Consider the following 27,713-nt stretch of genomic DNA (forward strand, 5'->3'; position numbering starts at 1 on the left):
GGAAGTCGCTGAGTAAGTGTTACTAGATGAGACAGTCCCAACTCTTAATATACTGCATTGGTCCCCTTCGCAAGTTAACAGCTGTAGTAAGCATATGCCTTTTGTTTGTGCAGGTACTTACTGCAACTGAATTTCTGTGAGGGTATCTTTTAACATGTCTACTTTCTTCCTGAAGGACATAAGAATATTTTCCAAGACACTAGTCTGCTACTTCAGACATTATTCATCTTTGTTCCACTTGTCAGAGAACAGAATATATGTGTGCAATGGAAAATAAGACCTAAGCTATTTTCTCTTGTTGATCACTGTGACTTATTGTGTGAGGAAGGCTCTACGTAATAAAGGGCCTTAAAATAGTGTGCTATTTGATGAAAGGGTTTTGTGTGAAACAAGTTGCCTTTACCAGAGTACTCTCTGAAGATCTTGAGATTTGGTATGCATGCTTAGAACAATCTTTTTTGTATGTTTACTTGCATTATTCTCCAGAGAAGGCTTAACAGGTTGGATAGTAAGGCTTCCTCCCCTGACGAGGTGTGGTGCTAGCTAATCTAGTGCCAAATGTGAGGGCCTGGTCTGTATAAGGCAGTGACTTGTCAGCCTTGCTTACCCCCATCGTGATAAGGACAGCAGTTATGATAGCTGCTTTGCAAATATTTGGAGTGTATTGTAGATCCCACCCTGTTTTGTTTGAGTTTTGTACAGATCCTGTTGTTTACAGCTTGCTTTTCTTCTGTTAAACACCCATGTGTTGACATTGTTTAAAGCGTTTCCATTTTTTCCCCTTGCTGTAGATAAGCTTTTGTGTATACACCATTCTGGGAGTTATGAAAAGGGCTCGGTGGCCCAATGATCTGGAAGAGGCTAAGGCCGGAGGATTTGTGGTCGGATACACGCCTAATGGCAGTCCGATCTACCGCAACCCCTGCACCGAGCAGGTCCTGAAACTTCTCGACAACTTGCTCGCTCTCATAAGGTGGGTTGAGTTGACGTGACGTGAGTACTGCAGGGAAAATCTGTTTTCTATTTTACACATAAAGTAAAATAATGAAATTGCTTTTGTCATGTTTGTGCTTGGATCATGTTCTCTCATTGATAACGATGGGAGCACATCCTGGGCACATTTGCTTGTGCTGCCCCTCACTTTTCAGTGGGGGGTGGTACTGGCTTTAAAGAATCATGTCCTTGGAAGAGTAATGCTCTAACTGCTCTTGTATCCCACGCCACATTCTCAAGTCAAGTTACATTCTGAATAAATCTGGCAGACTATTTCTTACTTTTCAGTGAGGGGTAGCACTGTCAAGAAAGAGGTACTGAATTGTTCAAAAGCAGTCAATATCCGGTGCAGTTGTGTCCTGAGCTGTGTTCTGGTTTACGATGGGGGTATGGGCTTGGTTGGAGTACTGTGCTGTTTCTCCTTTGTAATTGAGGAGCAGTGCTTGCTTAAGAAAAAAATATCGGATTTGTTAAGCAGAGTTAAATTTTAAATGTTCCTGGTTTGGTTTTCTTGTTAATGGATGGGAGCACCTGCTGGGAATAAACAGTGTTCTGTTTTGAAAAGTTTGTGTTGCTGTATACTAATCAGTGTGTAACTTTCTCTTAGGTGTAGTATAATATCATCAAAGAATTCTGTCATCACTGATAACTGGCACAGTTGTGGTACTGGATTAAGTTCATTGGCATTTCCAGGAAAGGAAGTTTGGCCATGATGTCAAGTTTTACCTTCTAGTTGCTTGCAGTGGTTACTAGTAGGCATTGTCTGCTGTTGGACATTAAATGGTCTGTTGCAGGATGCTTTGTGCATCATTATAGGACATTGTTTCAGTTCCATGTTTTCACAATTTCCCTGTTTCACTTAGCTGGACAGACTGATCACACCAGAAGATTTACAGAGGGAGACTTTGGTGTCAAGTGCCATTCATCATAATCAGGTGGAATGTTTAGCAGCTTGTATTTGTGTAGAATATTCAGGCAACTTCTAGCTTACTAATTCTCCAAGTTGTGTATTCTACGGTATCAGTGGTTTGCAACAATGTCTGATGAGGTATCACATGCAGCTTGTTGGGAAGAAGGCTGTTTTTATCACACAGTTTTTGCTGTGGTAGCTCTCCTCCTTAGTTACCAGGAGTGCTGTATTGTGTAGGAATAAGGATATTATCTTCTCTGTCTAATGGTTTCTAAATGTTGGGACAGTCAGCCCTACATATGCTTGCACATGCCCAGGTTTCTTCCTGAAATGGTCTTAAACAAGTCCATTCATCTTTCTATTTTCTTTTTTGGATTCCGATACTAGAAGGAAAATATGCTGTTTTTGCACTGTACACTATGCAGTGCAAGCTCAGTTTTTACTTCATAGATGTAGTATAGTCATAGTGATGAGATTTCATTAAATACCTGTTTGTAGAACATAACTGGAATGAGCTTCAAAATACTTCAAAATACACTTGGACTGCCCATTGAATATAGTGCACACTTGTTGCTTTAGTTTCCCAGGGCAGCTAACCAAGAGATTTGATGCCTTTCTGGATGTGGTTTGCACTTTTAAAAGGCTGTATACAGAGTTGTGTTATGAAAGGTGAGCATACTATTAATAGTGCCACTGGAAACATGAAAATAAAATCCTTCCCACACAAGATGCTTTCACTATAGCCTAAATGTTGTGCCCAGTTTGTCTTTTGTATCTGTGCTATTGAAGTGCAGTTTTAGCTGTACTTAAACAGCCTGGCTTGCTTGTCTGGAGTCTCTTTCTGAGAGATCAGAGTTTAGTTTCATTTCACATGACAGTTGTTGAGGTTTATGTGTGTTTAAATAGGTATGAAAATGCTTCGTGTCAGATTAACCTTTTATATTTTTTTAATTTTGAAGCCTTCACTGAGTTGGTGATTGTACTGCTGACTGTCTTTATTAATGCCAATTAAGCTTGAAGGACCTCACCACATTCACCATTTGTGTTGCATGGGTCACCACTTTTACTTTGAAATCATTTTTGGCCAGTTGGAGAAAAATGTACCAGTGGTGAATTGAAGTTTTCATTTAATATTTGGACAGGAGGACTCTGTACTGCTCTTTCCTGGTATCTTTTTCATGGAGAGTCAATAAAGGTGGGTTAAGAAGACACTGGTTGTTTTAGCAGGTCATCTAAATTGTAAAAGGCATCTACACCCCCACCAAATGATGTATGGTCACAAGGTAGGAGTTATCTGTAACCTGACTGAAGTACATGTTTGGTCTTCAGTCTGTGAATTTTTTTGTAGTCATGCTGTAGTGTTTCTGTTTTTCTGAATGGTTTGGAACAGTGGATTTCACAGATGCGCATGAAAAAATGAAGCATGCATACCAGCATTTTGGCAATATGAAGATGTTAACCGTGCACCTATGCATTTGGCAAGCAAGTATGATGAAAATAACTTTGAGAGTAATCCCTGAAACTGGAAAACCCTTACTTGAAGCTAAAACCTCTGAAAATATCTTTGAATGGAATGCATCAGACCTGTAGGAATGCATCCTGAATGTCTAAGGAAAAAATGTGTTCTCTTAAAGGAACTGAACTGGTATTCTCTAGTTCATTTTATATGTTCACTGAAGTATTTTGTCCAAGACCATAACAGCCTTTCATGGGGTTAGAAGCACTTAAAAGCTGACATCAAGCAGTTGAGTATCTGGTATAATTCTGTAAGTTTATATTAAATACATCTCATGCTGTTCTGCTTGGAATAGTGTGGGTGGCATGTTGCTTTTGCAATAAGAACAGATTCAGTTGACTGAAGTTAGGTATTTAGGCAGTTAAAGAAAATGAAAGCATGTACTGAATCACCTTCTGAGGTAGGCTGAAAATCAAGACCTCCTGTTACATTTGCCAAGAAATTAAAAAAATGTCCATGACCGAGATAACCACCTGGTGGTAAACCTTGGCTTTAGATTGTCACTGTTGAAGTGACACCACAACCCCATGTATGAAAATGAGAAAAAGGGGTTATGTGTAGATGGATGAATCGTGCATTTGCCAAACTTGCATTAAAAACTCATGGTTGATACATAGGGACGAGGCACTGTTCATTGGATGATGGGTGTTTCTCCTGTTACTTTTTAATCTCTGTTCTTGTATACCTGAAATATGCATTACAGGACTGATGTAAAGTGTATCCTGGGACTTAGGCCTTTAGGATCAAGGAGTGCTTGTCCCCGAAGTTCCTGATGAAGGACCATCTCCTGAAGGTTTGAGTTCATCACAGTCTTACCCAAAGAAAAGAGTCTCGTGTTGCTCTTCAATGAATTGCTTGCAGTGGAAGATTGTTTATCGATTTGCTGCCCAATTCGTCTGACTGTAGAACATTTTTACCTTTGAGATATAGTGGTGGTTTGCCTCCTCATGCATGTCATACGGCTTTGATAATGGAATTTCCCTAACACACTACCTAGTTAACCAAACAAAGCCTCTTATTCCTAGTGAGTTTTACCTTGGTAAAAAAAAAATCTGAGTATATCCTCACTTTGGTCTTAACTTTGTGTGATTACGAATTTAGGGCTTCATAGCTTCTGTTAATGTCACCACAGTAGAAAGAAAGGTGTGATGAGGGAGTCTAGAAAATCTGCATAGTTTACACATTGCAGACAGAGGTACCTTAATTCTTCTAACTGGATATTTGTTGTGATAGGAACCATGTTGTAAAGTAGGTGTAATAACTTTTCTCTTGTTTATAGAGTCAGAATTTTCATCCTTCAGCTTCATTTCCTGTGTATATTTTCCAGTTGGAATTGACAGCCACTTTACTAGCTAGAGTGTAAACTGAATGTGAAGGTAAAATTCAAAAGTTCTGTCCTGGACTTTCCTCAGAAATGAGATCTGAATAACTGCTCAAAAGTGATTGAAGTTTGAGTGGTTTTCAACCTCTGCTAGCTGGTGGGAGGGGTGAACCTTCATTTCAGATTTACCGTTTCAGATTCAAGTGTTCAGCTGGCACTTTTACTAATGGCTAAATGCATAATGTAAATATTTGCGCTGAAACTGAAGTTCCACTTTGTATTTTGTAAGTCATCGTAGACAGAATTTAACAGTTCATGCTTCCTTTGCATGTAAAGTCTGCATTTACAAGTTTTTAATATTTAGATCCATAAAGAGCCATCCAGATAATGTTGCATTTAGTTCCAAAAACAGTGGAATAATTAATTGTAGACAAAGTTTAACCATTCCTGCTTCATTTGAATAGCTACATTAGCGTATGTGTGTGTGTGTGTGTGTGTGTGTGTGTGTGTGTGTGTGTGTGTGTGTGTGTGTGTGTGTGTGTGTGTGTGTGTGTGCATATAGTGTACTTTGCCTTCTGATGGCTGAAAAAGAACCTTTAATTAGTTCACTCATTCTTTCAACTTTGACATATAAAAGTCATCCAAGTTTCTTAACTGAAAAAAAAAATGCTTTTCTTTTTACACATCTTAGTAAAGTGATTTTCTCACTCCACAGCTTCTACAGAACTGGTAAAGTACACAAGGATTCCTTTTTCATTTTATAGACATACATATGTAATTTTAATTGCTGCATAGTTTCTTTGTTTTCATGGCTGTCAGTCTACCCAGTTCATGCAGTTTTCCACCTGACATTGTTGTACACATTTCAATTTGTCCTGTTAACTCTTAACTGTGAAGTCATAAAACAAAAGATGCTTTTATAGCAACTGAAATGCTTTAACAAATATGCATCTCTCAAAATGTTGCCCTTGTGTGATTTCTTATCACGAACATTTATGCAATGAATTAATGAACTGTGTAACTTGTTATACTTGGTCTTTGCTTAATAATGCTAGCTACCGAGCTTTTCACAGAACTCTGTCCACTTAAGAAGGATCAATTGAGAAGGACCAAAAGACAAAACCACCACTGTAGCAGGTACAGACAAGAAAAAACTGAGAGTGATGCTACTCAGTGCTAGAAGTCTTGTCTTTCGTCTTTTCCCGGTTAGGGGTCGCCACAGCGGAACTCCAGTCCGCTAATAATTGGCAGTAGATTTTCACGAACGCCGAGGTGCCAGCTCGATGTCCAACCTTCAACGAAGGCACACCCTTTTACACATGTCTTTCGAACACCCACCTAACCGCGGGGAGGACATGCAGACTCCACACAGAAGGCACTCCCCGCACTCCAGCCGAGAATCAAACGGGAGAACCTCATTAAAAACTCATGAGGCAACAATGCTAGCGCTGCACCACCGCGGAATTACCACTCAACTCTAGAAGTCTAAACCTCAAAATGCATTCACTTGAGGCACTCCTTAAAATGGAGAACATCGATATCTGTGCAGTGACTGAAACATGGTTCAAGGCTCCAGAGAGCACCCCTGCATTACCAGGCTGTAGCTCATACTATACCTTTCGGCCACATAACCTGGACTGGAACACCAAAGACGGAGGTGTGTCCAAATTCATTAAGGATATCCACACCTCCAGGCTATTTGCCCAACATACTGCATCCAAAATTATCCAAGTGCAACTAACTCTGGGCAAAACTGCAATCCAAATTGTAGCTTGCTACAGATCCCCCACCATGCCCTAAGATTCCCACTCCTCTTTTCTTCATATACTGGAAAATATTAGGATTCAACCAAACACCCTAATAATGGGTGATTACAACTACCCCACCATTAACTGGGAAAATTACTCGTGTACCAACTCCTTCGTTCAACAACTTCTTTCGGCTGCTCCTGTTAGGGATCACCACAGCAGATCAACTGTTTCCATTTCTTCCTGTCTTCTGCATCTTGCTCTGTCACACCAACCACCTGCATGTCCTCTCTCACCACATCCATAAACCTTATCTTAGGCCTCCCTCTTTTCCTGTTACCTGGCAGCTTCATCCTTAGCATCTTTTTCCCAATATACTCTGCATCCCTCCTCAGCACATGTCCAAACCAACGTAATCTTGCCTCTCTGGCTTCGTCTCCAGACCTTCCAACCTGGGCTGACCCTCTAATATACTTATTCCTAATCCTGTCCATCCTCGTCACACCCAGTGCAAATCTTAACATCTTCAACTCTGCCACGTCAAGCTCTGACTCCGGCCTTTTTGTCAATGCCACTTTCTCCAACCCATATAACATAGCTGGTCTCACTACCCTCTTGTAAACCTTCACTTTCACTCTTACTGGTACTCGTCTGTCACAAATCACACCTGACACTCTTCTCCACCCACTCCATCCTGCCCTGTGCTCTCTTCTTCACCTCTTTTCCACACTCACCATTATTCTGAACTGTTGATCCCAAGTACTTAAACTCATCCACCTTCGCCACCTCTACTCCCTGCATCCTCACAATTCCTCTATCCTCCCTCTCATTCACACACGCATATTCTGTCTTAGTCCGGATGACCTTCATTCCTCTTCTCTCTAGAGCATATCTCCACCTCTCCAAGGTCTCCTCCACCTGTTCCCTACTGTCACTACAGATCACAATGTCATCTGCAAATATCATAGTCCACGGGGACTCCTGTCTGATCTCGTCTGTCAACCTGTCCATCACCATTGCAAGTAAGAAAGGGCTCAGAGCTGATCCTTGATGTAATCCCACCTACACCTTAAATGCATCCATCACTCCCACCGCAGACCTCACCGCTGTCGCACTACCCTCATACATATCCTGTACCACTCTTGCATACTTCTCTGACACTCCCGACTTTCTCATAAATTACCACAACTCCTCTCTAGGCACCCTGTCATATGCTTTCTCCAAATCCACAAAGACACAATGCAACTCCTTCTGACCTTCTCTGTACTTCTGCATCAACACTCTCAGAGCAAACATCGCATCTGTAGTGCTCTTTCCTGGCATGAAACCATACTGCTGATCACTAATCATCACCTCCCTTCTTAACTTTGCTTCCACTGCTCTTTCCCATAACTTCATGCTGTAACTGATGAGTTTAATCCCTCTGTAGTTACTACAGCTCTGCACATCACCCTTATTCTTAAAAATCGGTGCCAAAACACTTTTTCTCCATTCCTCAGGCATCCTCTCACTTTCCAAGATTTCATTAAACAATCTAGTTAAAAACTCCACTGCCATTTCACCTAAACACCTCCATGCTTCCACAGGAATGTCAACGCTTTCTAGAATTTATAAACTCCAGTGCCATGATCAACTTATCCACACCCCCACCAGGGCAACAATATCCTTGACCTAGTCATTACCAACATGAGTGACTGGTGTTCCACACTTGGTCAACTCTTCATTTGTCAGATCTGACCATAAGCGGATCACTTTAGATATCCACATCCCGCCCCCACCCCCATTAAGAAAACCGCTGTAAAAATGTCTCCAATGCCAACTTCACGCTTCTTAAGACAGAAGTGGCAAACTTCACGACACCCATGCAGATGGACTATAGAGGTACGACTGCTGAATCTTACACAAATGCACTTTGTAAGCACTTATACGAGTGCATGGATTGTGTTATCCCTAACAGAACCAAGACCCTATCCTCCAAAAAAAGGAAGCCAATCTGGTGGTCCCCTGCTATAAACAAACTCTACAACAGAAGGAAGAAACTGTTGCAGAAGAGAGTAAAATCCCATGAGTGGAGGCACTCCCTAGTCAGCCTCAGCAAGAAGCTGAGATCCCTCATAAAATCCTCCAAAGCTAGCTACAAAAACAAGATTGCCACTGATTCCAAGGACAACCATAAAGCATTCTATAGCTAGGTCAAGAATCTCAATGGCAATACCCAGATCTGATCTGAGTTACAGCACAATGGCACGAAAATTACATAAGCAACTGATATTGCCAACATCCTGGCTGATTGGTTCAGTGCTAACTTTCCCCCCCTCTCACCCCCTAAAGGGCCTAACTCTATACCAGAAGACTGTAGAGCCCCTGCAGTCACAACTGTGCAGCTAAAAACTACACTCTCCAAAGCCAAGAACAAATCTTCCATGGGACCAGATAACATCCCAGGCTGCGTTCTACACAAACCTCAGAACTAACTGCCCCCCCCACCCACCTAAGCACCATGTTCATCATAGCCTCATGTCAGACTTTGTACCCACTGAATGGGGCAGAGGAACAGTTATACCACTTCAAAAAGGGGGAGCCAGCACAGACCCTAGGGACTATTGCCCTGTTAGCCTGACGAGCCTGGTCTGCAGGGTCATGGAATGTATCAAGAAACTCATAAACAAAAGACATCGGTAACCTCCAAACTCTGGACCCCACCCAGTTCGGGTTTCTGAAAGGCAGATCATGCCTCTTGAACCTGATAGACTTATTTGAAACAGTCACCAAAGCCATAGACGAGGATAAAGCAGTTCACACAGCCTATCGTCCTCGCCAAGACTTTCGACACCATCCACCATTCTGGAATTATAGATAAACTCACTAAATTGGGTATAAATCCATACGTCACGAGATGGGTTGCCAACTGGCTCACTGATGGAACCCACACTGTAAAAGTTGCAGACTCCAAATCGGACTTCAAACCAGTGACAAGTGGGGTACCACAGGGTTCAGTTCTGGGTCTTCTCCTGTTTGGTATCTACTTCTCTGAAGTAAGGGCTAACACAGAGCTCCACTGGCCAATGAAGTTCGCAGATGACTGCAAATTAGGTGCCATAGTAGAGTCCCCAAACGACATGGACATCCTACAGAAGGGCCTCACTGAGACAAATGCCTGGTGTCAGAGCCATGGGTTCAAGCTCAGCTACAAAAAGTGCATTGTCATCCCCTTTGGTAAAAACTCTGCACCCATGAACTACCACTTAGGCGGCAGTTCACTTAACGCTGAAGGTGTGATAACAGACCTTCATACTCAGGTGGACAGTAGTCTCTCCTTTGATAGTCACATCGCCACAGTAGTCAGGAAATCCTTCTATGGGGCACACCTTGTCACAAAAGGGTTCTTATCCAGGAATAAAGAGGTCATTGTTCCCCTTTACTCAGCTCTCATTAGACCCATTATTGAGTACAACGCCCCTTTTGGAATGTACCTCACAAGACCTCTGCAACAGCTGGAAAGGCCACAGAAGTACCTCACAAAGAAGATTATGGGCCTCAAACAGATGCCCTACGCTGACCTTCTCAAAAAACTCCAGCTTTACTCCGTAGCATATCGCCTACTCAGAGGTGATCTCTGCCCAACATACAAAGCTATGTCAAACCCAGAACTGTTAAGACATGCTACATGTAAAGAAATCCCAATCCCTCTGAGATGCATGCTTTAAGGGACCTAAACCTTGTTACCACTATACACAGAACATGCTGGAGGGATAGATTCCTGTCCCATAGACTTCCCATTCTCTGGAACAAACTACCTATCTCTGTCAAGCAAAGTTCCTCATTAGCACTCTTAGAGAAATCTTGATGAGTGGATGAGAAATAGGAAATTCACCCCGGGGATCACTTTTGTGGCTCTGTTCAACAGGGGTACAGGAAAATAACTTTCTTGGGTGGCGAAAGCCAGTGAAATTGATTGGCTAGGCTTATATAGGCCTAGTACCTACCTATGAATAAATGGGAGATTGCTCCTTATTTCACAACAGTTTAGGTTCTGTCACCACAGCAGTATTCAGGAGTGTCATGGGGCCCACAAGAATTATGGTAGTTGCCAGGCAAGCTGAGTCTGCATTTCTTCATAGAAAGAGTAAACATCTGAAGATACTCAAGGTCGTGGATGGCAACTGATTGCTGTCCAGCATCCCACCCAGGCCCTTGATTGTCTGACAAGAGATGATTTTGTAGTCTCCTCATCAGTTTGTGAGACTTCAGACCTCTAGGGAGACCGTTTTGACATCCACTACATTGCCAGTCCCATTCAACATCCACACTAGATGAAGGACTCAGGGTGTTAGATGGATCCAGGATCAGTTTTCAGGCCCTGTTTGACTGTCATCCCAAATCTACCAGTGAGGAGAGTGGAGTCTGCAAGCTACAAAGGAAATGTTGACCAGTGGGTGCTTCACGCCGTAAGGTCAAATACAAACTGCAGATTGCTTCCCTCCCAAAACTAGTATGTATTCAGTCTGATGTTCATCGTGCATACAGCTGCAGTCATAACAGATGGGTTTTCCTGCTGTCAGGCGGGTCCTCGGTCGGCCGAATTCCAAAGTCTAGGTCCGGCGTCGGTTGCAGTCGCTTCTTCCCTGACGTCAGTGCGATAGGGGTATAAAAGAACCAGCCGACGCCATTTTCTTCAGTCTTTCTTGCCGCACGGTGCCCGAAGCAGAAGCAGTTCGCAAGTGCCGGTTGGCCAGCTCTTGAGATTACGAATATCTGCTACCGAAGTCTTCTTGAAAGCTAAGTACCCCGTTGGGGAAACTTTTCTTGCCTCAGACCGATGTCAGACAAAGTTAATAATTGTATTTCATGTGGGAAGCAAATACCGCATAAGGATTTTCATTCCCTCTGCATTCCTTGCTTAGGTCCAGACCACGACGTCTCGGCCTGCCGTTTTTGTGCTACATTCAACAAACGCACCATTAAGCGTCGGGCGGAGTTCGCCCAGCACTTTTTTGGCAAAAGTTTTAACTACGTAATGTCATCGGATACTCCGACTCCAGTTTTGACTAAGACGCAAAGATAAGGACCGACACACGAGGTCCGCGGCCTCTACCGACACCACGCCAAAGCCGATTACAGGTGGTCCGGTTCTCAGCGAGGCGCCTACGCAGCCCCTGACTACCGACGACACTTCATTGGCGGTGTCTTCTGTACAAGAGGTCGCAGGCTCTTCGGCCCATACTCCGATTACAGATACCGAAGCCACTCTTGGCAGTGAAACTCAGAGTTTAGACAGGTCTGCCTCCTCTCAAGGTGTCTTCAGGCCTTCGTCTTCTTTTTCCATCAAGGCTTTCACTAAGTCTAAGACAGCCATGCATTCTAAAAAACAAACCCCACAGGGCCCTTCTCAAGGCCCCATGCCTAAAAAGCAGATGCTCAAAATGGCTGAAGACTTAATTTCTCTTATCAGGGGTTCTCAACACCCCCCCCCCCCGGAATAAAGTCCCAGAGTGGAGGAAGAATCCCCCTCCTCGGACCAGGCTTCCATTATTTCAGAACATTCCGATGACCAGGAACATTCATACTCCCCTTTTGAAGATTCTGATGCAGAGGTGACCATTCCCTCTGTCTCCCCCCTGAGGATTACTCTTTTTGGGGAAACCTTGCATACCTTGAGGGAACACTTCCACTGGGAAGGTCAAGAGTACTCAGACTCCAAGAAAAGGCTTAGGGATTTTCTCTTGCTCCCTCAGCACAGGCCTCTGGCTATACCCCCTGTCTTAGATATCCTTGATGATGTGTATTAGGAGTCCTGCCTTAACCCAGACTCTTTACCTCCAGCCCCAGTCAAGCCTGACTGGTATTACAGGGTTCCTGACTCTCACCAATTCCTATACAAAAGTCATGCGGCTGACCCAGAAACTATGTCACAGGGCCCCAAGGGAATTAAGGCCTCCACTGCTAAAAATCCTTTACCTTCAGAGAGGGATTCCAGAGCTTTAGAAAGGTGGGGGAAAAAGGTATACACCTCGGCCACCTTATCCATGAGGGCATTAAACTGCCAGTTCTATATGTTAAAGTACCAACAGTTTCTGTTATCACAGTTGAGAAAAAAAATGTCACAACCTGAACAACCAGATTTAAAGGAGTTGCAGGATTTTGATACATAGTGCAGAACAAGTAGGTAAACATACCTTCCAATGTGGTTTTGATGCTTTAGAGGCCTCATGTAGAGATGCTGTTACAGGATCAGTCATACGTATACATGCTTGGCTCAAAGAACAAACCTTACCAGATCATGTCAAAGCAAAATTACTGGATGCACCTCTGCAAAAAAATGTATTGTTTGGTGTTAAAGCTGAGGAGGTATTAAAGAAAATGGAGGAAAAGGCAAAATCAATGCAAACAGTGAAAGATTTCCTACAGGTACAACCTTCACGTTTCAGTAGAAATTGGCCTTCAAAAAATTGGTCCTTTCCAGTCACGGACAGATCCCAAAGAGGTAGATACAGGCGCCCGAGGGGTAGAGGGCAATCTCAAGGATCGTTTAGAGGCAGACAGTGGCAAGCACCTACCCAAAGAGGTAGTGAGGACAGTTCACAGCCATTCAGAAGGCAGAACCAATTACTTTCCCCTTTGCATGCCAAGCAAGGCTCAAATGGCAGCACCTTAGGCGGAAAACTCTCATTATTTTCGAAAAATTGGCGTATTGTCACAAAAGACAAATGGATCCTGGAAGGAAAACACACTGGTAGACAACCTAAGCAGAAATATGACAGATCCACACGAATGGAAGTTGCATCCTCAAGTTTTCGCAAAGATAACTCAAGCATGGGGAAGGCCAGACCTAGATCTCTTTGCCTCCCACAGAAATCACCAATTAGCAAAATTCTGCTCAAGGACCTTTCATCTGCAGGCCTGGAAGGTGGACGCACTCTCCTTCAGTTGGGCAACAGTGACAGTTTATGCCTTTCCACCTCTCCCTCTGCTGCCCGAAGTTCTATTAAAAACCAGTGCAGACAGACCAAAGATGATTCTCATTGCTCCAGACTGGCCAAGACAACACTGGTACCCACTCCTGAAAAGCCTGACGCATTCCCCACCATGGATCCTGCCTCTAATGCCTCTTCTACTGACTCAGCACAACTTCAAAACTCTTCACAGTCAGCTGAAAACACTCAATCTAGCCGCATGGAAGATTCCTTAAATTCACAACAGGCCCTACTCTCCAAGGAGGTGCAGGATGTCATTTTGGAGGCCAGAAGACCTTCTACTAGAAAAGCTTACTCTTCCAAATGGAAACAGTTTTGTGCTTGGAATGAGAAAAAGGGCCAGCACCCTGGAATACTGAATTTACCTCAAATATTACAGTACCTAGCTGAGATGCTAAGCAGTGGACTTTCATTCTCTTCCATCAAAATCCATGCCTCAGCCATTTCTGCAGAATACAACACTGATCCTCCTTTATTCTCTCACCCACTCTTAAGGCAGTTCCTCAGAAGGGCTAAGAATATAAACCCCCCAAGGAAACAACCAGTACCTGCTTGGGATCTCAATTTCATTCTAGAGAAACTGACTTTGCCTCCTTTTGAGCCAGCTGCCTCAACAGAACTGCAATATTTGTCCTGGAAAACAGCCTTCCTGCTGGCTATCACCTCAGCTCGCAGGGTTTCGGAACTACAAGCCCTCATGGCTGTGCAGCCTTTCATCATTTTCCATCAGGACAGAGTTTCCTTACGAACCAATCCTTCCTTTATGCCAAAGGTAGTATCCAGGGTAGCCTTGAATCAGGCTATCCACTTGCCTACCTTTTAGCCCAATCCTCAAAACAAAGGGGAGAGACTACTACATTCCTTGGGCGTTCACAGACAACTACGTTATTATTTGGACAGAACAAAGCCTTTCAGAAAATCAGAGCAACTCTGTGTCCTATGCTACAGGGGCTCAAGGGAAGCCTATTTCCAAACAGACAATCTCAAAATGGATAGCCCACTGCATACGCTTTTGTTACTCTCTTCATGGTAAAACTGTACCTGCAGGCATCAGGTCTCACTCCACAAGGGCCACAGCTACCTCTGCAGCTTTCCTCAGGGGGGTTCCTACCAAAGATATTTTGGAAGCTGCCACTTGGGAGTTCCATGCATACTTTCTCCAAGCACTATCACCTGCCTTTATACTCCAAATCTAGAGCAGGTTTTGCCTCTGCAGTTTTGCAGGGCATGCTGGCTCCTCCTAGTTCCACCTAGTGCCTACCACCCCTTTTTTAGCTTTGGTATTCTACCCATCTGTTATGACTGCAGCTGTATGTATGATGAACATAGTACAGTTTTGTACCTACCATAAATGTAGATGTTCGAGTGCTAATACAGCTGCAGTCCAGGTTTCCCTCCCTCCTTCCCCTCTGGAACAGGCCTAATGGCTAACACTTCCTCATACAACCTGATTGGGGTATTCTTTTATGGTGTATTTGCTTGCAACTAATGTTTTTTGATTATACTGTATTGCATTATTACATAAATATATGTATTGCCTTCCTTCTGGGGGCACCTGACATCTGGGGCAAGAAAAACTGAAGAAAATGGCGTCGGCTGGTTCTTTTATACCCCTGTCGCACTGGTGTCTGGGAAGAAGCGACGACAACCGACGCCGGACCTAGACTTTGGAATTCGGCCGACCGAGGACCCGCCTGACGGCAGGAAAACCCATCTGTTATGACTGCAGGTGTATTAGCACTCGAACATCTACATTTATGGTAGGTACAAAACTGTACTTTTCCAAAGGCCAGCTCAAGTAGGCTCTGGCCGAAGTCGAGCTACTTCTAGAACAGGGCTTCATAAAACCAGTCCCCCTAAGAGAGAAAAGGAACAGTGTACTGCTCGAGACTTTTTTTAGTACAAAGAAAAGAAAGGTCCTGGAAACCAGTTCTGGACTTCACAGAAACAGGTCTTACGCTTGTTAAGTCCCCAAATTCAAAATGATCAATTTTCAAAATCTCCTGCGCATGCTTTGCCCTCAGGCTTTCGTGCTTATCCTAGATCTGAAGGACTCTTACCTCTACTTTCCTATAACAATGGTTTATATAGGAGGGGTATCTCCATTTTAGGGCAGGTGGGAGCCACTTTTAGTTCTGTGCATTCCTTTTGGCTTATCTATTGCTCCCATATGTTCACAAAATGTCTGGCTTCAGTAGTTGCCTATTGCAGGGAAAAGGGATGCGCAGAACTACCCATATCTAGACAGTTACCTAATCCAAGCAAAATCTGTGATGGAGCTGGAATTTTCTCTGCACCTGAATGTAGCTTGCATCTTAAACTTGGGATTCTCCCTGAACATAAAAGTCTAATAACCTTCCTTTCACAGACTGTCGTATAGGAATCCTACTAGTGAGAGAAAAGCAAATGGAATTTCTCCCATGGGAAAAAGTTCTGTTCCTCAACCAAAACTTTTAGTCACTACTCCACTGAGTATCTGTGATGCCCAGAGAAATCTATATTGCTCTGAGATGCATAGCCTGCTATATCCAAATCATCCCCTTACCAAGCTGCACATGATGAAAATACAGTGGTTTCAGAAATGTGTGGTGCCAACACAAACACCATCTAAGCTTTAAGATAAACTTGCCATTCCTAAAAAAAGAGCTCCTGTGGTGGATAGAAGTCTGCCTGTAGAACAAGAGTCCCGTTCCATGCTACATAGGAAACCAAATTATGACCTCATGTGCCTCATACCTAGCCTGTGGTGCGCACTCTGGTGGTGTTCCGGTACTAGTCCAGTGGGAAGACGAAGTCACATTAATTCATTAGAAGGAAATTATGCTATTCAAACAGTTTTGGAAACCAGGCCCCCTTTTGATAGACAGCGCCACGGATATCTGTTAAATAAATGGGTAGGTACCCACGCTGCTACTTATCTATGCAGCTCTGGCAGGTGGCACAGGAAATGGGATTACACCTGATAGCACAGTGCCTTCCAGGAGAGAGCAACAGTTTGGCAGACCTTCTGAACAAGTCAGTTGCAGAGGCTCATGAGTGGATGCTAAAAATACATCTTCACGAAAATCACAAGAAAATTGGGTGTGCCAAAAGTAGACCATTTTGCCTTAGAAGAAAACAGGCAGTAAACAAAGTATTGCCCAAGGGTCAAAGACAAGTGGGCCTTGAGAACTTGACTTCTCCTTCTGGTGGACAGGTCTATTTCTATACACTTTCCATCCCCGGGTTACTAGTAAACATCAGGAAGGAAGGGCAAAGAAAGGGTGATTTTGATTTCACCCCTCTGGCCAAGCCAGCATTGGTTCCCTCTATTATATAACACGAGCAGACAAGAACCTTGGTTGCTTCCACAGGATGTGGACCTCTCCACCTAAAACAAAGGAACTGCCATACATCCCAACCTGACCACCCTGAATTTGGCAGCTTGGATGCTATGATCCTCATCCCTTTGGGTCAGTTTTTGGACAAGGACATCTTATCTATTTTGAAAGAGGCCAGAAAACCCAATACTAAAAAATCATATGTCATAAAAGACATTCATTGTTTGGTCCAGAACAGTCCTACAGCAATTGCTAGCTAAACTACCTTTGGTTCTAACTCTTTTCTGAACATTTTACTAAAGGTGTTTCTTATTTCTCCCTTTAAAATTTGTACCTCTGCCGTCTGTGCCTTCTTGCCCTTGCAACCAATGAAACAGTTCCTTAAAAGCATCATTCACCTAAGGTTACCCAAGAGAGCTCCTGCTCTTTCCTAGGACCTCAGGTTTTGACTGACAAAGCTCACTCTACCACCGTTTGAAGCTGCAGTCTCTTCAGAGATCATATTCTTATTATGAAAAATTGCATTGTTAGCAGCCATCACCTAGGCTCAAAGAATCTCAGAATTACAGGCATTGATGTGTAAGGAGCCTCTTTTTCAGATTTTACCTAGACAAAGTGTCTCTGAAAACTAACCCCCCTCCTGTAACTACTGAACTCTCCCTGAATCAAACCATAGATCTTCCTGCCTTCTTTCCAAACCTACAAAACGGGGGAAGAAGACCACCATTGCACTCCTTCGATGTACACAGGTCAGATATTACTTGAGCAAGACAGAAAATTTCAGAAAGTCAGGCCAGTTTTTGTGGCCTTGCACCTAATAAATTGGGTAAACCCGTTAGCAAACACCATCTTTAAGTGAATTTCCAACTCCCATCAGTTTTTGTTATAGGCACCATGGTAAGAAGGTGCCAGACCAAATTAAAACCGATTGCCACAGCCATCACAGTTGCCTTCATTACATGGGTGCCCACCAAAGAAATTCAGGAGTCAGCCACCTAGTCATTGGTCCACACCTTTACCAAGCACCACAACTTGTCATTTTCTTCTAGAGACAGAGACAGGTTCACCCCTACAGTTCTGCTGGGCATCCAATCCTCTGCCTTTTTTCATCTCTCCAACCACTCATCCTTCAGCTTTGGTACTCTTCCCAAGAAGTTGTTACTGCAGCGGTGAAGTATGGTGAACATAATACAGTTCGGTCTATGTAAAATAAATGTAGTTGTTTTTCCTCCCTCCATCTCTTCTGTCTCAGTTATGAGTTGAGGTGGTCTCCTTATGTCCTTTCCTGCTGGGGTCATTATGGATGTTGTGTTCCTGACGTTAGGGCTCGAAGTGTGGGGCCTCAGTCCGGGGGGTGGGGAGATGGCAATAAAAAAATTTGAGAATATGGTGGCAGCCAATGACTGTTCTATCCTGCTGGCATGACTTCAGACGGGAGGGTTTTCTCTGGGCCTGGAGGAGGGGAAAAAGTGTTATATATTCGGGTCACTCGAGAACTTCCATAGCAGGAAGTCGAAAGGAGCTACGGCTGCAACATTTAAGACATTTGAGCATCTACATTTATGGCAAGTAGACACAACTGTACTTTTTTCATTTGTCTGAAAACCTTGCTAGTTTGTCCACGACTGTTTCGGCCCCAGTTTGCAACACTGTTGTGCTGTTTGTGATCCGTGTGCTTGGTTATAAAGTTTATGGACTTGCTGTCACTTCTGTGCTTAATCTTGTGGTCTGGGCCTCTGTCTATCCAGTCTTTTTTTGGCTTTCCTTGAAGTTTTTCATTTGGTTTGTTTTGTTGTAAGGACACTTCAGAGGATTGGTGTTTTCTACATCCCCACTTAAGAAGGCCATGTTGACCCCCAGCACTCAAACATATTTCAAAGTTATAGTATTATTATTACTGTCCTAGTACTAACCTTTTTATTGGTGAGGTTGCTGAGAAGTTTATTCAGGTTATAGCTTGGTTCTTAATCTAATTATCAATTTTGCATATTTGTCATACTGTCTGCCCATAGTATGATTTTGTATAGAGAGCAGCATTGTGTTTGCTTTAGGTTTTCATTGATTTGTGTATCTTTCTCTACAGTGGATTGCTACTCTTTTTCACTGACTTCACAGTGTGACTTATCTGCTGCTATCCTTGAGTGGATGTTCTTCGTGTTTCACTGTTAGTCATTACATTTGGGTTGTCTGCTTGCAGGTAGCCCTCAGTCGGCCTGATTAACAAAGTCTTGGGTATTGCGTCGGTTGCTGTCCATGATGTCAGGTCGTCAGGGGTATAAAACATGCAGCCGACACCATTACATCAGTCTTTCACCATTACATCAGTCTTACTTGCCTTGCGGTGCCCGAAGCAGAAGCAGTTCGCAAGTGCCAGTCGGCCAACTCCTGAAATTTTCATTTTCGAGTTTCAGAACCAAAGTCTTCAACTAAAGCTAAGTACCCCATTGGGGAAACTTTTTCTTGCTCCTTACCGATGTCAGTAAAAGTTAATAATTGCATTACTTATGGAAAGCAAACGCCTCATAAAGATTTTCATTCGTACTGTATTCCTTGCCTAGGCCCTGACCATGACGTACCTTGCTTTCGGTTTTGTGCTTTATTTAGTCAGCGCACTATCCGTTGTTGGTATATTTTCGCCTCTAAATATTTCAGTTCTTGGTTTAATTACCCAGAAATGTCGTCAGTTAGCCATCCGACTACCGGGATTCTGGACAAAATGCAAAGATAAAGACAGAGACAGGCCACCGAGGTCCAAAACTGCCAACAACGCTTCTAAGCCAGTCGCCTGTTCACCGGTACTCAGTGAGGTGCTTTCATAGCCCCTGATACCCACTACTTCTGATTCGCAGGCCTCTACTGAGACCCATTCAGAGTCTGCTATGCCGCGAGATGCTTCAACTATGGAACCCGCGGATGTATCTACCTTGGATGGGTCTGGAGCCGCTGTGCAGGCTCTGGCTTTTGAGGATGTATTCAGGTCTACGGACTTGCATTTTAAACCGACGCCTCCTTTACTTAGGCCTAAATCTCAATCCATGCCTAAAAAACCTACGCCTAGACCACATGCTCAGGCCTCTGTGCCTAAAAAACAAATAAGAATGGCTGAAGATCTAATAACTGTAATCAGGGGTAGCCACCCCCCCCCCCCCAAGAAGCCTAGTACTGAAGTTGATTATGAATCTTCTGATCAGGATTCTGTTTCTGATTCTTCTGATGATCTGGATTTGCCCTCATCTACTTATAAAGATTCTGATGCAGAGGACTCCATTCCCTCTGCTTCCCCTCCTGAGGATTTTTCTTTAGGGGGAAACCTTATATACTCTAAGGGAGCATTTCCACTGGGAAAGCCAGGATTTTTCTGATTCAAAAAAGAGGCTTAGGGATTTCCTTCCCCTACCTCAGCATAGGCCTTTAGCTATTCCTCCTGTACTAGACATTGATGATGATGCTTTTTCGGAATCTAGTTTGGCTCCTGATTCCCTGCCTCCTGCTCTCAGAAAACCTGGCAGATACTACAGAGTCATTGAGTCCCACAAGTTCCTTTTTAAAAATCCTATTGCAGATCCAGAGACTATTTCACAGGGGCCCAAGGGCATTAAGGCTTCTACTGCTGAAAATCCTACCCCTTCTGATAGACTCCAGGGCGCTGGATAGATGGGGTTACGGTTTACACTTCTGCAACCTTGGTGATTAGGGTTTTAAACTGCCAGTTTAATATGTTAAAGTATCAGCAACGTTATTGGACTGCTTAAACAAAAAATGATGATTCCTGACTGTGTGGAAAATAAAGAATTACAGGATTTAATGCATTCTGCTGAACAAGTTGGAAAATATACTTTGCAATGTGGTTTTGATCCATTAGAGGCCTCTTGCAGGGCTGCTGTTACTGGGTCTGCTCAGAAGGCATGCTCGGCTTAAGGAGCAATCTTTGCCTGATCATGTTAAAGCTAAATTGTTGAATGCTCCTTTAAATCAGGGCCGCCTGTTTGGCAACAAGGCTGAGGAAGTTCGTAAAAAGATGGAATATGAAGCTAAATCTATGCAAACTGTTAAAAGATTTTTTTACAAGTTCAGCCTCCTAGATTTAGTAGGCACTGGCCCTCTAAGAATTGGTCCTTTCCAGCTCCTTCCAGGTCTTCTCAAGCCAAACCCAGATACAGCAAAAACCCCAGGATGTTCATAGTGTTACCCTGCTGCAGTCATCACACTTGGGTTATCCTGCCGTCAGGCGGTCCCGCAGTCGGCTGCTTAGGTAGTCTGCCAATGTGTTCTTTTTTCCTGGCAGGAATTGAGCTTGTAATTGAACTTGGTAAGCCAGTGCTATGTTCCACAAGGTCATTGCTTGCCTGCATAGAGGGTAGGAGTGTGTACCCCCTTGTTTGTTTATGTAACACATTACTGTGGTGTTGTCTGTCCTTATGATAAGCTGTCTTGGGTGTAAGAGGTCCTTGAAGGCTGTCAGAGCATTTTGTACAGCTAGCATTTCTTTTTGATTGATGTGCAGATTCCTTTGATCTGCTGTCCATATGCCTTGAACGCACCGTCCTGCCATGTTTGCCCCCCAGGCATAGTCCGATGCATCTGTTGTCATAGTTTGCCTGACTGGGGGTAGGGTAAAAGGCTGACCCTTGTTGAGGTGACATGCTTGTGACCACCATAGAAACTCCTGTTGAAGACAGGGAATGAGGGTATACACTCTAACATGAACATTTATGGTAGGTACAAAACTGTACTTTTCAGTCCCAGGAGACGCACACAACTAAGCAGTGGGGGGCCTCCACTTCCAAATCTGGGAATAAGACTCCCCCATGGTGAACTGTCTCAATGACTTTCTTGTAAAATTTCCAAGCACGTATCAACTGACTGTCCCTTTGGGGGGAAAGATTGCTCTTCATGCAAAGAATTGGGAACTCATTACCCAGGACCAAATGGGTTTTAAATAGTGTCCCAGGGATACAGATTTCACTTCCACACGTTCCCAACACCAAGCGGGTGGCTGGACCTACCCCCAGATCAGTGGGCAGAGACCCGCTCTTAAGCATGGGGGCTATTCAGCTGGTACCAGAAGCGGAAAAGGGACAAGTTTTCTATTCAAGACTTTTCCTGTTATCCAGAAAAGACGATTCATGGCATCCTATCCTGGACCTGTCTACTCTAAACACCTTTTTGGAGATTCCAAAATTCAAGATGTTGACTCTTCACCAGTTACTTCCTATGCTGGGCAAAGATGCCTTTTTGGCAACACTAGAGTTAAAAGAAGCATGCCTGCACATCCCAGTCAAGGGAATCTTGCAGAAGATACCTACGCTTCAAAGCAGGCTACACGCACTTATCAGTTCTCTGCATTGCCCTTTGGTTTATCTACTGCACCCAGGGTATTCACAAAGTGCCTAGCTTCAGTTATTGCATTTTGCAGGCAAAGAAATATTCAAATATACCCATACCTGGACGATTGTCTAGTTTAGGCAGAATGCCAGGACATACTTTTGAATCATCTGGCCTTTGTACAAAAGTTTCTAACTTGTCTGGGGTACACAGTAAACGGAAATAAATCACACCTGGTACCCTGTCAACAAATTATATTCCTGGGAGCAAGCTTGAGTAAAACTTCCCAGATGGCTTACCTCACGCCAGCAAAACAAATTAATTTGACAACCTACTTCAAACGATTGGCCACAAAAACCCTGCTTATCTGCAAGACAAGTACTGCAAGCCTTGGGGTTCATGGCCTCCTGCATTTTTCTAATTCCATATGCAAGACTGCATATGAGGAAACTACAGTGGTATTTAAAAAAACCTACGGTGTCAACATTCTCAAGACCTAGAAACAATGATTCCTATCATACCTTGCCTACTCCTAGAGTTCCTTTGGTGGGAAGAGGCCTGCCACCAAAACAAGGGGACTACCTTTCACACCACCCCCTGCCGCCCAAACCCTAACAGGCACATAAGACTTATGCATGGGGGGCTCACTTGGCAAGGAAGTGCATTCAGGGCAAATGGAACCCAAGTCAAATGCACCTGCATATCCATCAAAAAGAAATGTTAGCTGTACAGAATGCTCTGACAGCCTTCAAGGACCACATTCTTCCAGGACAACTAATGGTAAAGACGGGCAAACATCACTGTTATGTGGTGCATAAACAAGCAGGGGGGTACACATTCTTACCCCCTCTGCAGACTAGCCATGGCATTGTGGAACATAGCCTTGAGCTACCAAGTGTACCTACAAGCTCAATTCCTACCAGGAAAATTAAATACACTGGCAGACGGACTAAGCAGAAACCTCATGGACCCACACAAGTGAAAACTGGAACCAAGGATTTTCAACATGTTGACAAGCAAACTGGGGAGCCCAGATATAGACCTGTTTGCCTCTCCCCAGAACTACCAATGGGACAAATTTTGCACCAGGACTCCCCACAAACAAGCCTGGAAAGTGGATGCTCTGTCCTTCAGCTGGAAAGACCTATCAGTCTATGCCTTCCCCCTCTGCCTCTGTTCTCCAAAGTAGTACTAAAAATCAAAAGGACAAACCAAAGATGATTTTGATTGCTTCAGACTGGCCGCGCCAACACTGGTACCCCCTCCTGCACAGTGTGTCACGGTTATCTCCATGGCACCTGCCTCAGACTCCTTCCCTGCTTTCTCAGCAGGAGAAACCATTCTGCACCCTCAGCTTCTAACACTGAACCTTGCAGCCTGGTTAATTACTTAATCTCTTCTTTACCATCCCTCAGCAGACCTGTGATGGATATCATTTTAGAGGCAAGGAGGCATAGTACTAGAAAATCTTATTGTACCTGGAACCAGTGTCAAGGGGTGAGCACAGCAGTGCCCAATTACAAAGGCCTGTCTTTTTCCTCCATTAAAATCCACGCCTCAGCCATTTCAGCTCATTATAACACAGAACCTCCCCTCTTCTCTCATCCACTGCTCAAGCAGTTCCTCAGAGGGGCCAAAAATTTGAGACCACCCAGGAGAGCTCCAACCCCAGCCTGGGACCTTACCTTTGTCTTGGAGAAACTCACTCTACCTCCTTTCGAGCCAGCTGCTACTGCAGACTTAAATTTCTTTCTTGGAAAACAGCTTTCCTTTTAGCAATCACTTTAGCTAGAAGGGTTTCTGAATTACAGGCCCTTATGGCAGTGGAGCCTTTCATCATCTTTCATGCGGACAGGATTTCCTTCAGTACCAATCCATCCTTCATGCCCAAGGTGGTATCCAGTGTGGCTCTTAATCAGTCCATTCATTTGCCAACCTTCTTTCCCAATCCACAGAACAAAGGGGAACAGATAATGCGTTCTTTAGATGTGCACAGACAACTTAGATTCTACTGGGACAGGACTAAACCTCAAAGGAAATCTGAACAGCTGCTGGTGGCATTTGCTGCAGGGGCAGAAGGGAAGGCTGATGTTCTTCATCTCACATTGCTGCAGTCCTTACATATGGGTAGTCCGCTGTCCTCGGTCGGCCCGAATACCAAAGTATAAGGCTGACGTCGGTCAAGGCGCTTAGAACTGACATCAGAACGTCAGGGTACAAAAGCGCATGACTGACGTCATATCCTCAGTCTTTTTTTGCCGCATGGTCCGATGCAGAAGCAGCGTTGCAAGTGCCGTTCGGCGTTCTGAAATTTTTCGAGTTCGGAGTTTCAGACCGAATCAAAGTTGGCTAAGTACCCGTTAGAATATTTTGTTTTTCTTGCCTCAGTGTTTTACCGGATGTCAGAAAAAGTGAATAACTGTATTTCTTGTGGGAAACAGATACCGCATAGGGATTATCATTCTTTGTGTATTCCTTGTTTGGGGCCTGAGCACGACGTTGTTGGGTGTCGCTTTTGTGCTAGGTTCAATAAGCGCACTATTAAGCGAAGGTTAGATTGTGCTAGGCTGGTCTTCGGGAAGCGGTGCAATTATAATATGCCGTCGGATTCTCCGGCGCCCGCTTCTTCGAAGAAGCGCAAAGTCAAAGCTGTTAAACCCAGGCAAGAAGAGTCGTCCGTTCCGGACGTCGGTTCTTTAGAGGTGTCAGTGGTACCGGTGGTTCCGACGGAGGCTTCTCTGGAGTCCCAGGGGAGACTTTGATATTGCAGGATGTGGCCTCTCAGGAGGCAGGTCAGGCTGAAGGGGCTTCCCAGGTTACTGTACTCCCCTCCCTTCCTAGGGTGGTTAGGCCCTCTCCTTCTGTTTCCAAGGCTTCTCCCAGAGGCAGGCCAGGTTTAGCTTCTGTTGGGGTCACTCCTAGTGCAGCAGGGTCTGTGCCCAAGAAGCACATGCTTAAAATGGCAGAAGATTTGATTACTCTGATTAGAGGTTCTTTGCCCCCTCCTGATAAGAGGCCTAGGGTGGAGCCAGAGTTGGGGAGTTTTGAGCAGGCTTCGGATGTTTCTGAGTCTTCGGCTGAAGACTTGCAGGAGTACTCTCCTTATTCTGATTCTGATGCAGATGATTCGACTCCTTCTGCTTCTCCTCCAGAGGATTTTTCTTTTTCGGAGACTCTTCATTCCATGAGGGAACATTTTAAGTGGGAAGGTCAGGACTTCTCTGATTCCAGGAAAAGGCTTAGGGAGTTTTTGCTTTTACCCCAGCATAGGCCCTTGGCTATACCTCCTGTTCTGGATGTTGTGGAAGATGTGTTTGCAGAGGCTTCACTTAATCCTGATTCTCTGCCTCCTGCTCCTGTTAAACCAGATAGGTATTACAGGGTGCCTGAGGCTCATAAATATCTTTATAAGAGTCCTAGGGCGGACCCAGAAACTGTTAGTCAGGGACCTAAGGGTGTCAAGGCCTCTGTTGTTAAAAATCCGGTTCCTCCAGATAAAGAGGCCAGAGCTTTGGATAGATGGGGAAAGAAAGTCTATACATCTTCTACCCTAGCTATGAGGGCTTTGAATTGCCAGTTTCATATGTTGAAATATCAAAACTATCTTCTTTCTCAATTGAAGTCTAAGGTGGATGCTCTGGCGGAAGGCATTGAGTGTAAAGAATTACAAGATTTGGTGCATGTTTCAGAGCAAGTGGGTAAGCATTCTTTACAATGTGGTTTTGATGCTGTACAGGCCTCGTCTAGAGTGGCTGCCACTGGTTCAGTTCTTCGCAGGCACACCTGGCTGAGGGATCAGAATTTATCTGACCATGTTAAGACAAGGATTTTGGATGCTCCTTTACAGTCTGATGTGTTTGGTTCACCTGTGGAGTCAGTCTTGAAGAAAATGGAAGACAAGGCTAAGTCCATGCAGGCTGTTAAAGATTTTTTGCAAGTACAGCCTCCAAAGTTTAGTAGGAATTGGCCTGCTAAGGGGTGGACGTATCCTTCTTATGATTCTCAGTCTAGGGGTAGATCTAGACGTGGTAGGGGCAGAGCTCAGAGTTCTTTCAGACCTAGAACAGGGAGTTCTACTGCACAATCTTCGGGTGAGGGCAGGGGCCAGTCCTTTCGTAAACAGGCCCAATGACCTACCTTTTCAGCTGCCAGATCCTTCTTGCCTGGCAGCTCCTTTGGGAGGAAGGTTGGCACTCTTCAGGGAAAATTGGAATTTGATTACCCAAGACAAATGGGTATTGGATATCATACATCGAGGTTACAAGTTTTATTTCCATACCTTGCCTCCTTTCAAAGGCATGCCGGACGTTCCTCCTCAGCAAAGACTAGAGGCTCACAAACAAATTTCTCTGCTACTTCAAATAAGGGCCATACAACCGGTCCCTCTGCCAGAAGTGGGCCTAGGATTTTATTCTCGCCTGTTCCTAGTACCATAGAAAGGGAACACGTGGAGACCAATCTTGGATTTATCTATCCTCAACACATATCTGGACATTCCCAAGTTCAAAATGTTGACGTTACAACAGCTTTTACCTCTACTGGGCAAAGATCACTGGATGGTGACTCTGGATCTCAAGGAGGCTTACCTTCATGTTCCTATCAGGCTCAGTTGCAGAAAGTATCTGCGTTTTGGCTGGGACTTCTCATTATCAGTTCTCTGCATTGCCCTTTGGCTTATCTACTGCCCAGAGTGTTCACGAAGGTTCTGGCTCCAGTGATAGCTTTCTTCAGGCTAAGAGGAATACAGATCTATCCTTATTTGGACGATTGTCTGATTCTGGCCCAAGGAAAGGACGAACTTCTTCATCATTTACAGTATGTGATAGCAGTGCTAAGATGCCTGGGGTATTCTGTGAACGAAATAAAGTCCAGTCTAGTACCCTCTCAGGACATGTGCTTTCTGGGTGTGAGACTGAATACAGCATCCCAGATGGCCTTTTTGACCCCGGACAAACAAAAGAATCTTTCTCTTTACTTCCATCAATTGTCTCATCAGTCCAGGCTGACTGCAAGGACAGTCCTTCAAGCCTTGGGGTTCATGGCATCTTGTATTCTGGTGTTCCCAATGCCAAACTGCATATGAGGAAGCTACAATGGTATCTCAAAAATGTATGGACACAGCACTGCCAAGATATGGACACTGTCATTCAGATAATACCTTGCATTCAAAAGGAATTTTTGTGGTGGGCTCAGGAATGTCACCTAAACAAGGGACTCTCTGTGACCCGGCCAGAGGCGAGTCAGATTCTAACGACAGATGCCTCAGACAAAGCTTGGGAGCTCATCTAAATGGAAAGTGGGTACAAGACACGTGGCCTGCCAGACTTCAACATCTACATATCAACTTGAAGGAGATGCTAGCAGTCCAATTTGCATTAATAGCTTTCAAGGATTTACTTCTTCCAGGGCAGGTGTTGGTTCTAACAGACAACACAACTGTCATGTGGTACATCAACAAGCAAGGGGAACGATTCTTATCCTCTATGCAGACAAGCAATGATTTTGTGGGAGACTGCTCTCAGTTTACAGCTAAATCTTCAGGCAAGGTTTCTGCCGGGAGCACAGAACTCCTTAGCAGATGTGTTGAGCAGACAAATTATGGATCC

At 44.2% G+C, this 27,713-nt stretch overlaps 1 protein-coding gene across 2 annotated transcripts in view; it reads left to right on the top strand.

Moving 5' to 3' along the window:
- Nucleotides 1–27,713, top strand: part of XPO5 (exportin 5) — a 2,857,558-nt gene that overhangs the window by 1,516,501 nt on the left and 1,313,344 nt on the right. For both annotated transcript variants that reach the window (XM_044060355.1, XM_044060360.1), the window contains exon 19: nucleotides 792–973. In XM_044060355.1, coding sequence (XP_043916290.1) covers nucleotides 792–973 — 182 coding nt within the window. The remainder of the gene's footprint in view (nucleotides 1–791; nucleotides 974–27,713) is intronic.

The sequence above is a fragment of the Protopterus annectens genome, chromosome 1.part0 (assembly GCF_019279795.1).
Source record: "Protopterus annectens isolate FY-2018-M chromosome 1.part0, PAN1.0, whole genome shotgun sequence".
NCBI classification, from domain to species: domain Eukaryota; kingdom Metazoa; phylum Chordata; order Ceratodontiformes; family Protopteridae; genus Protopterus; species Protopterus annectens.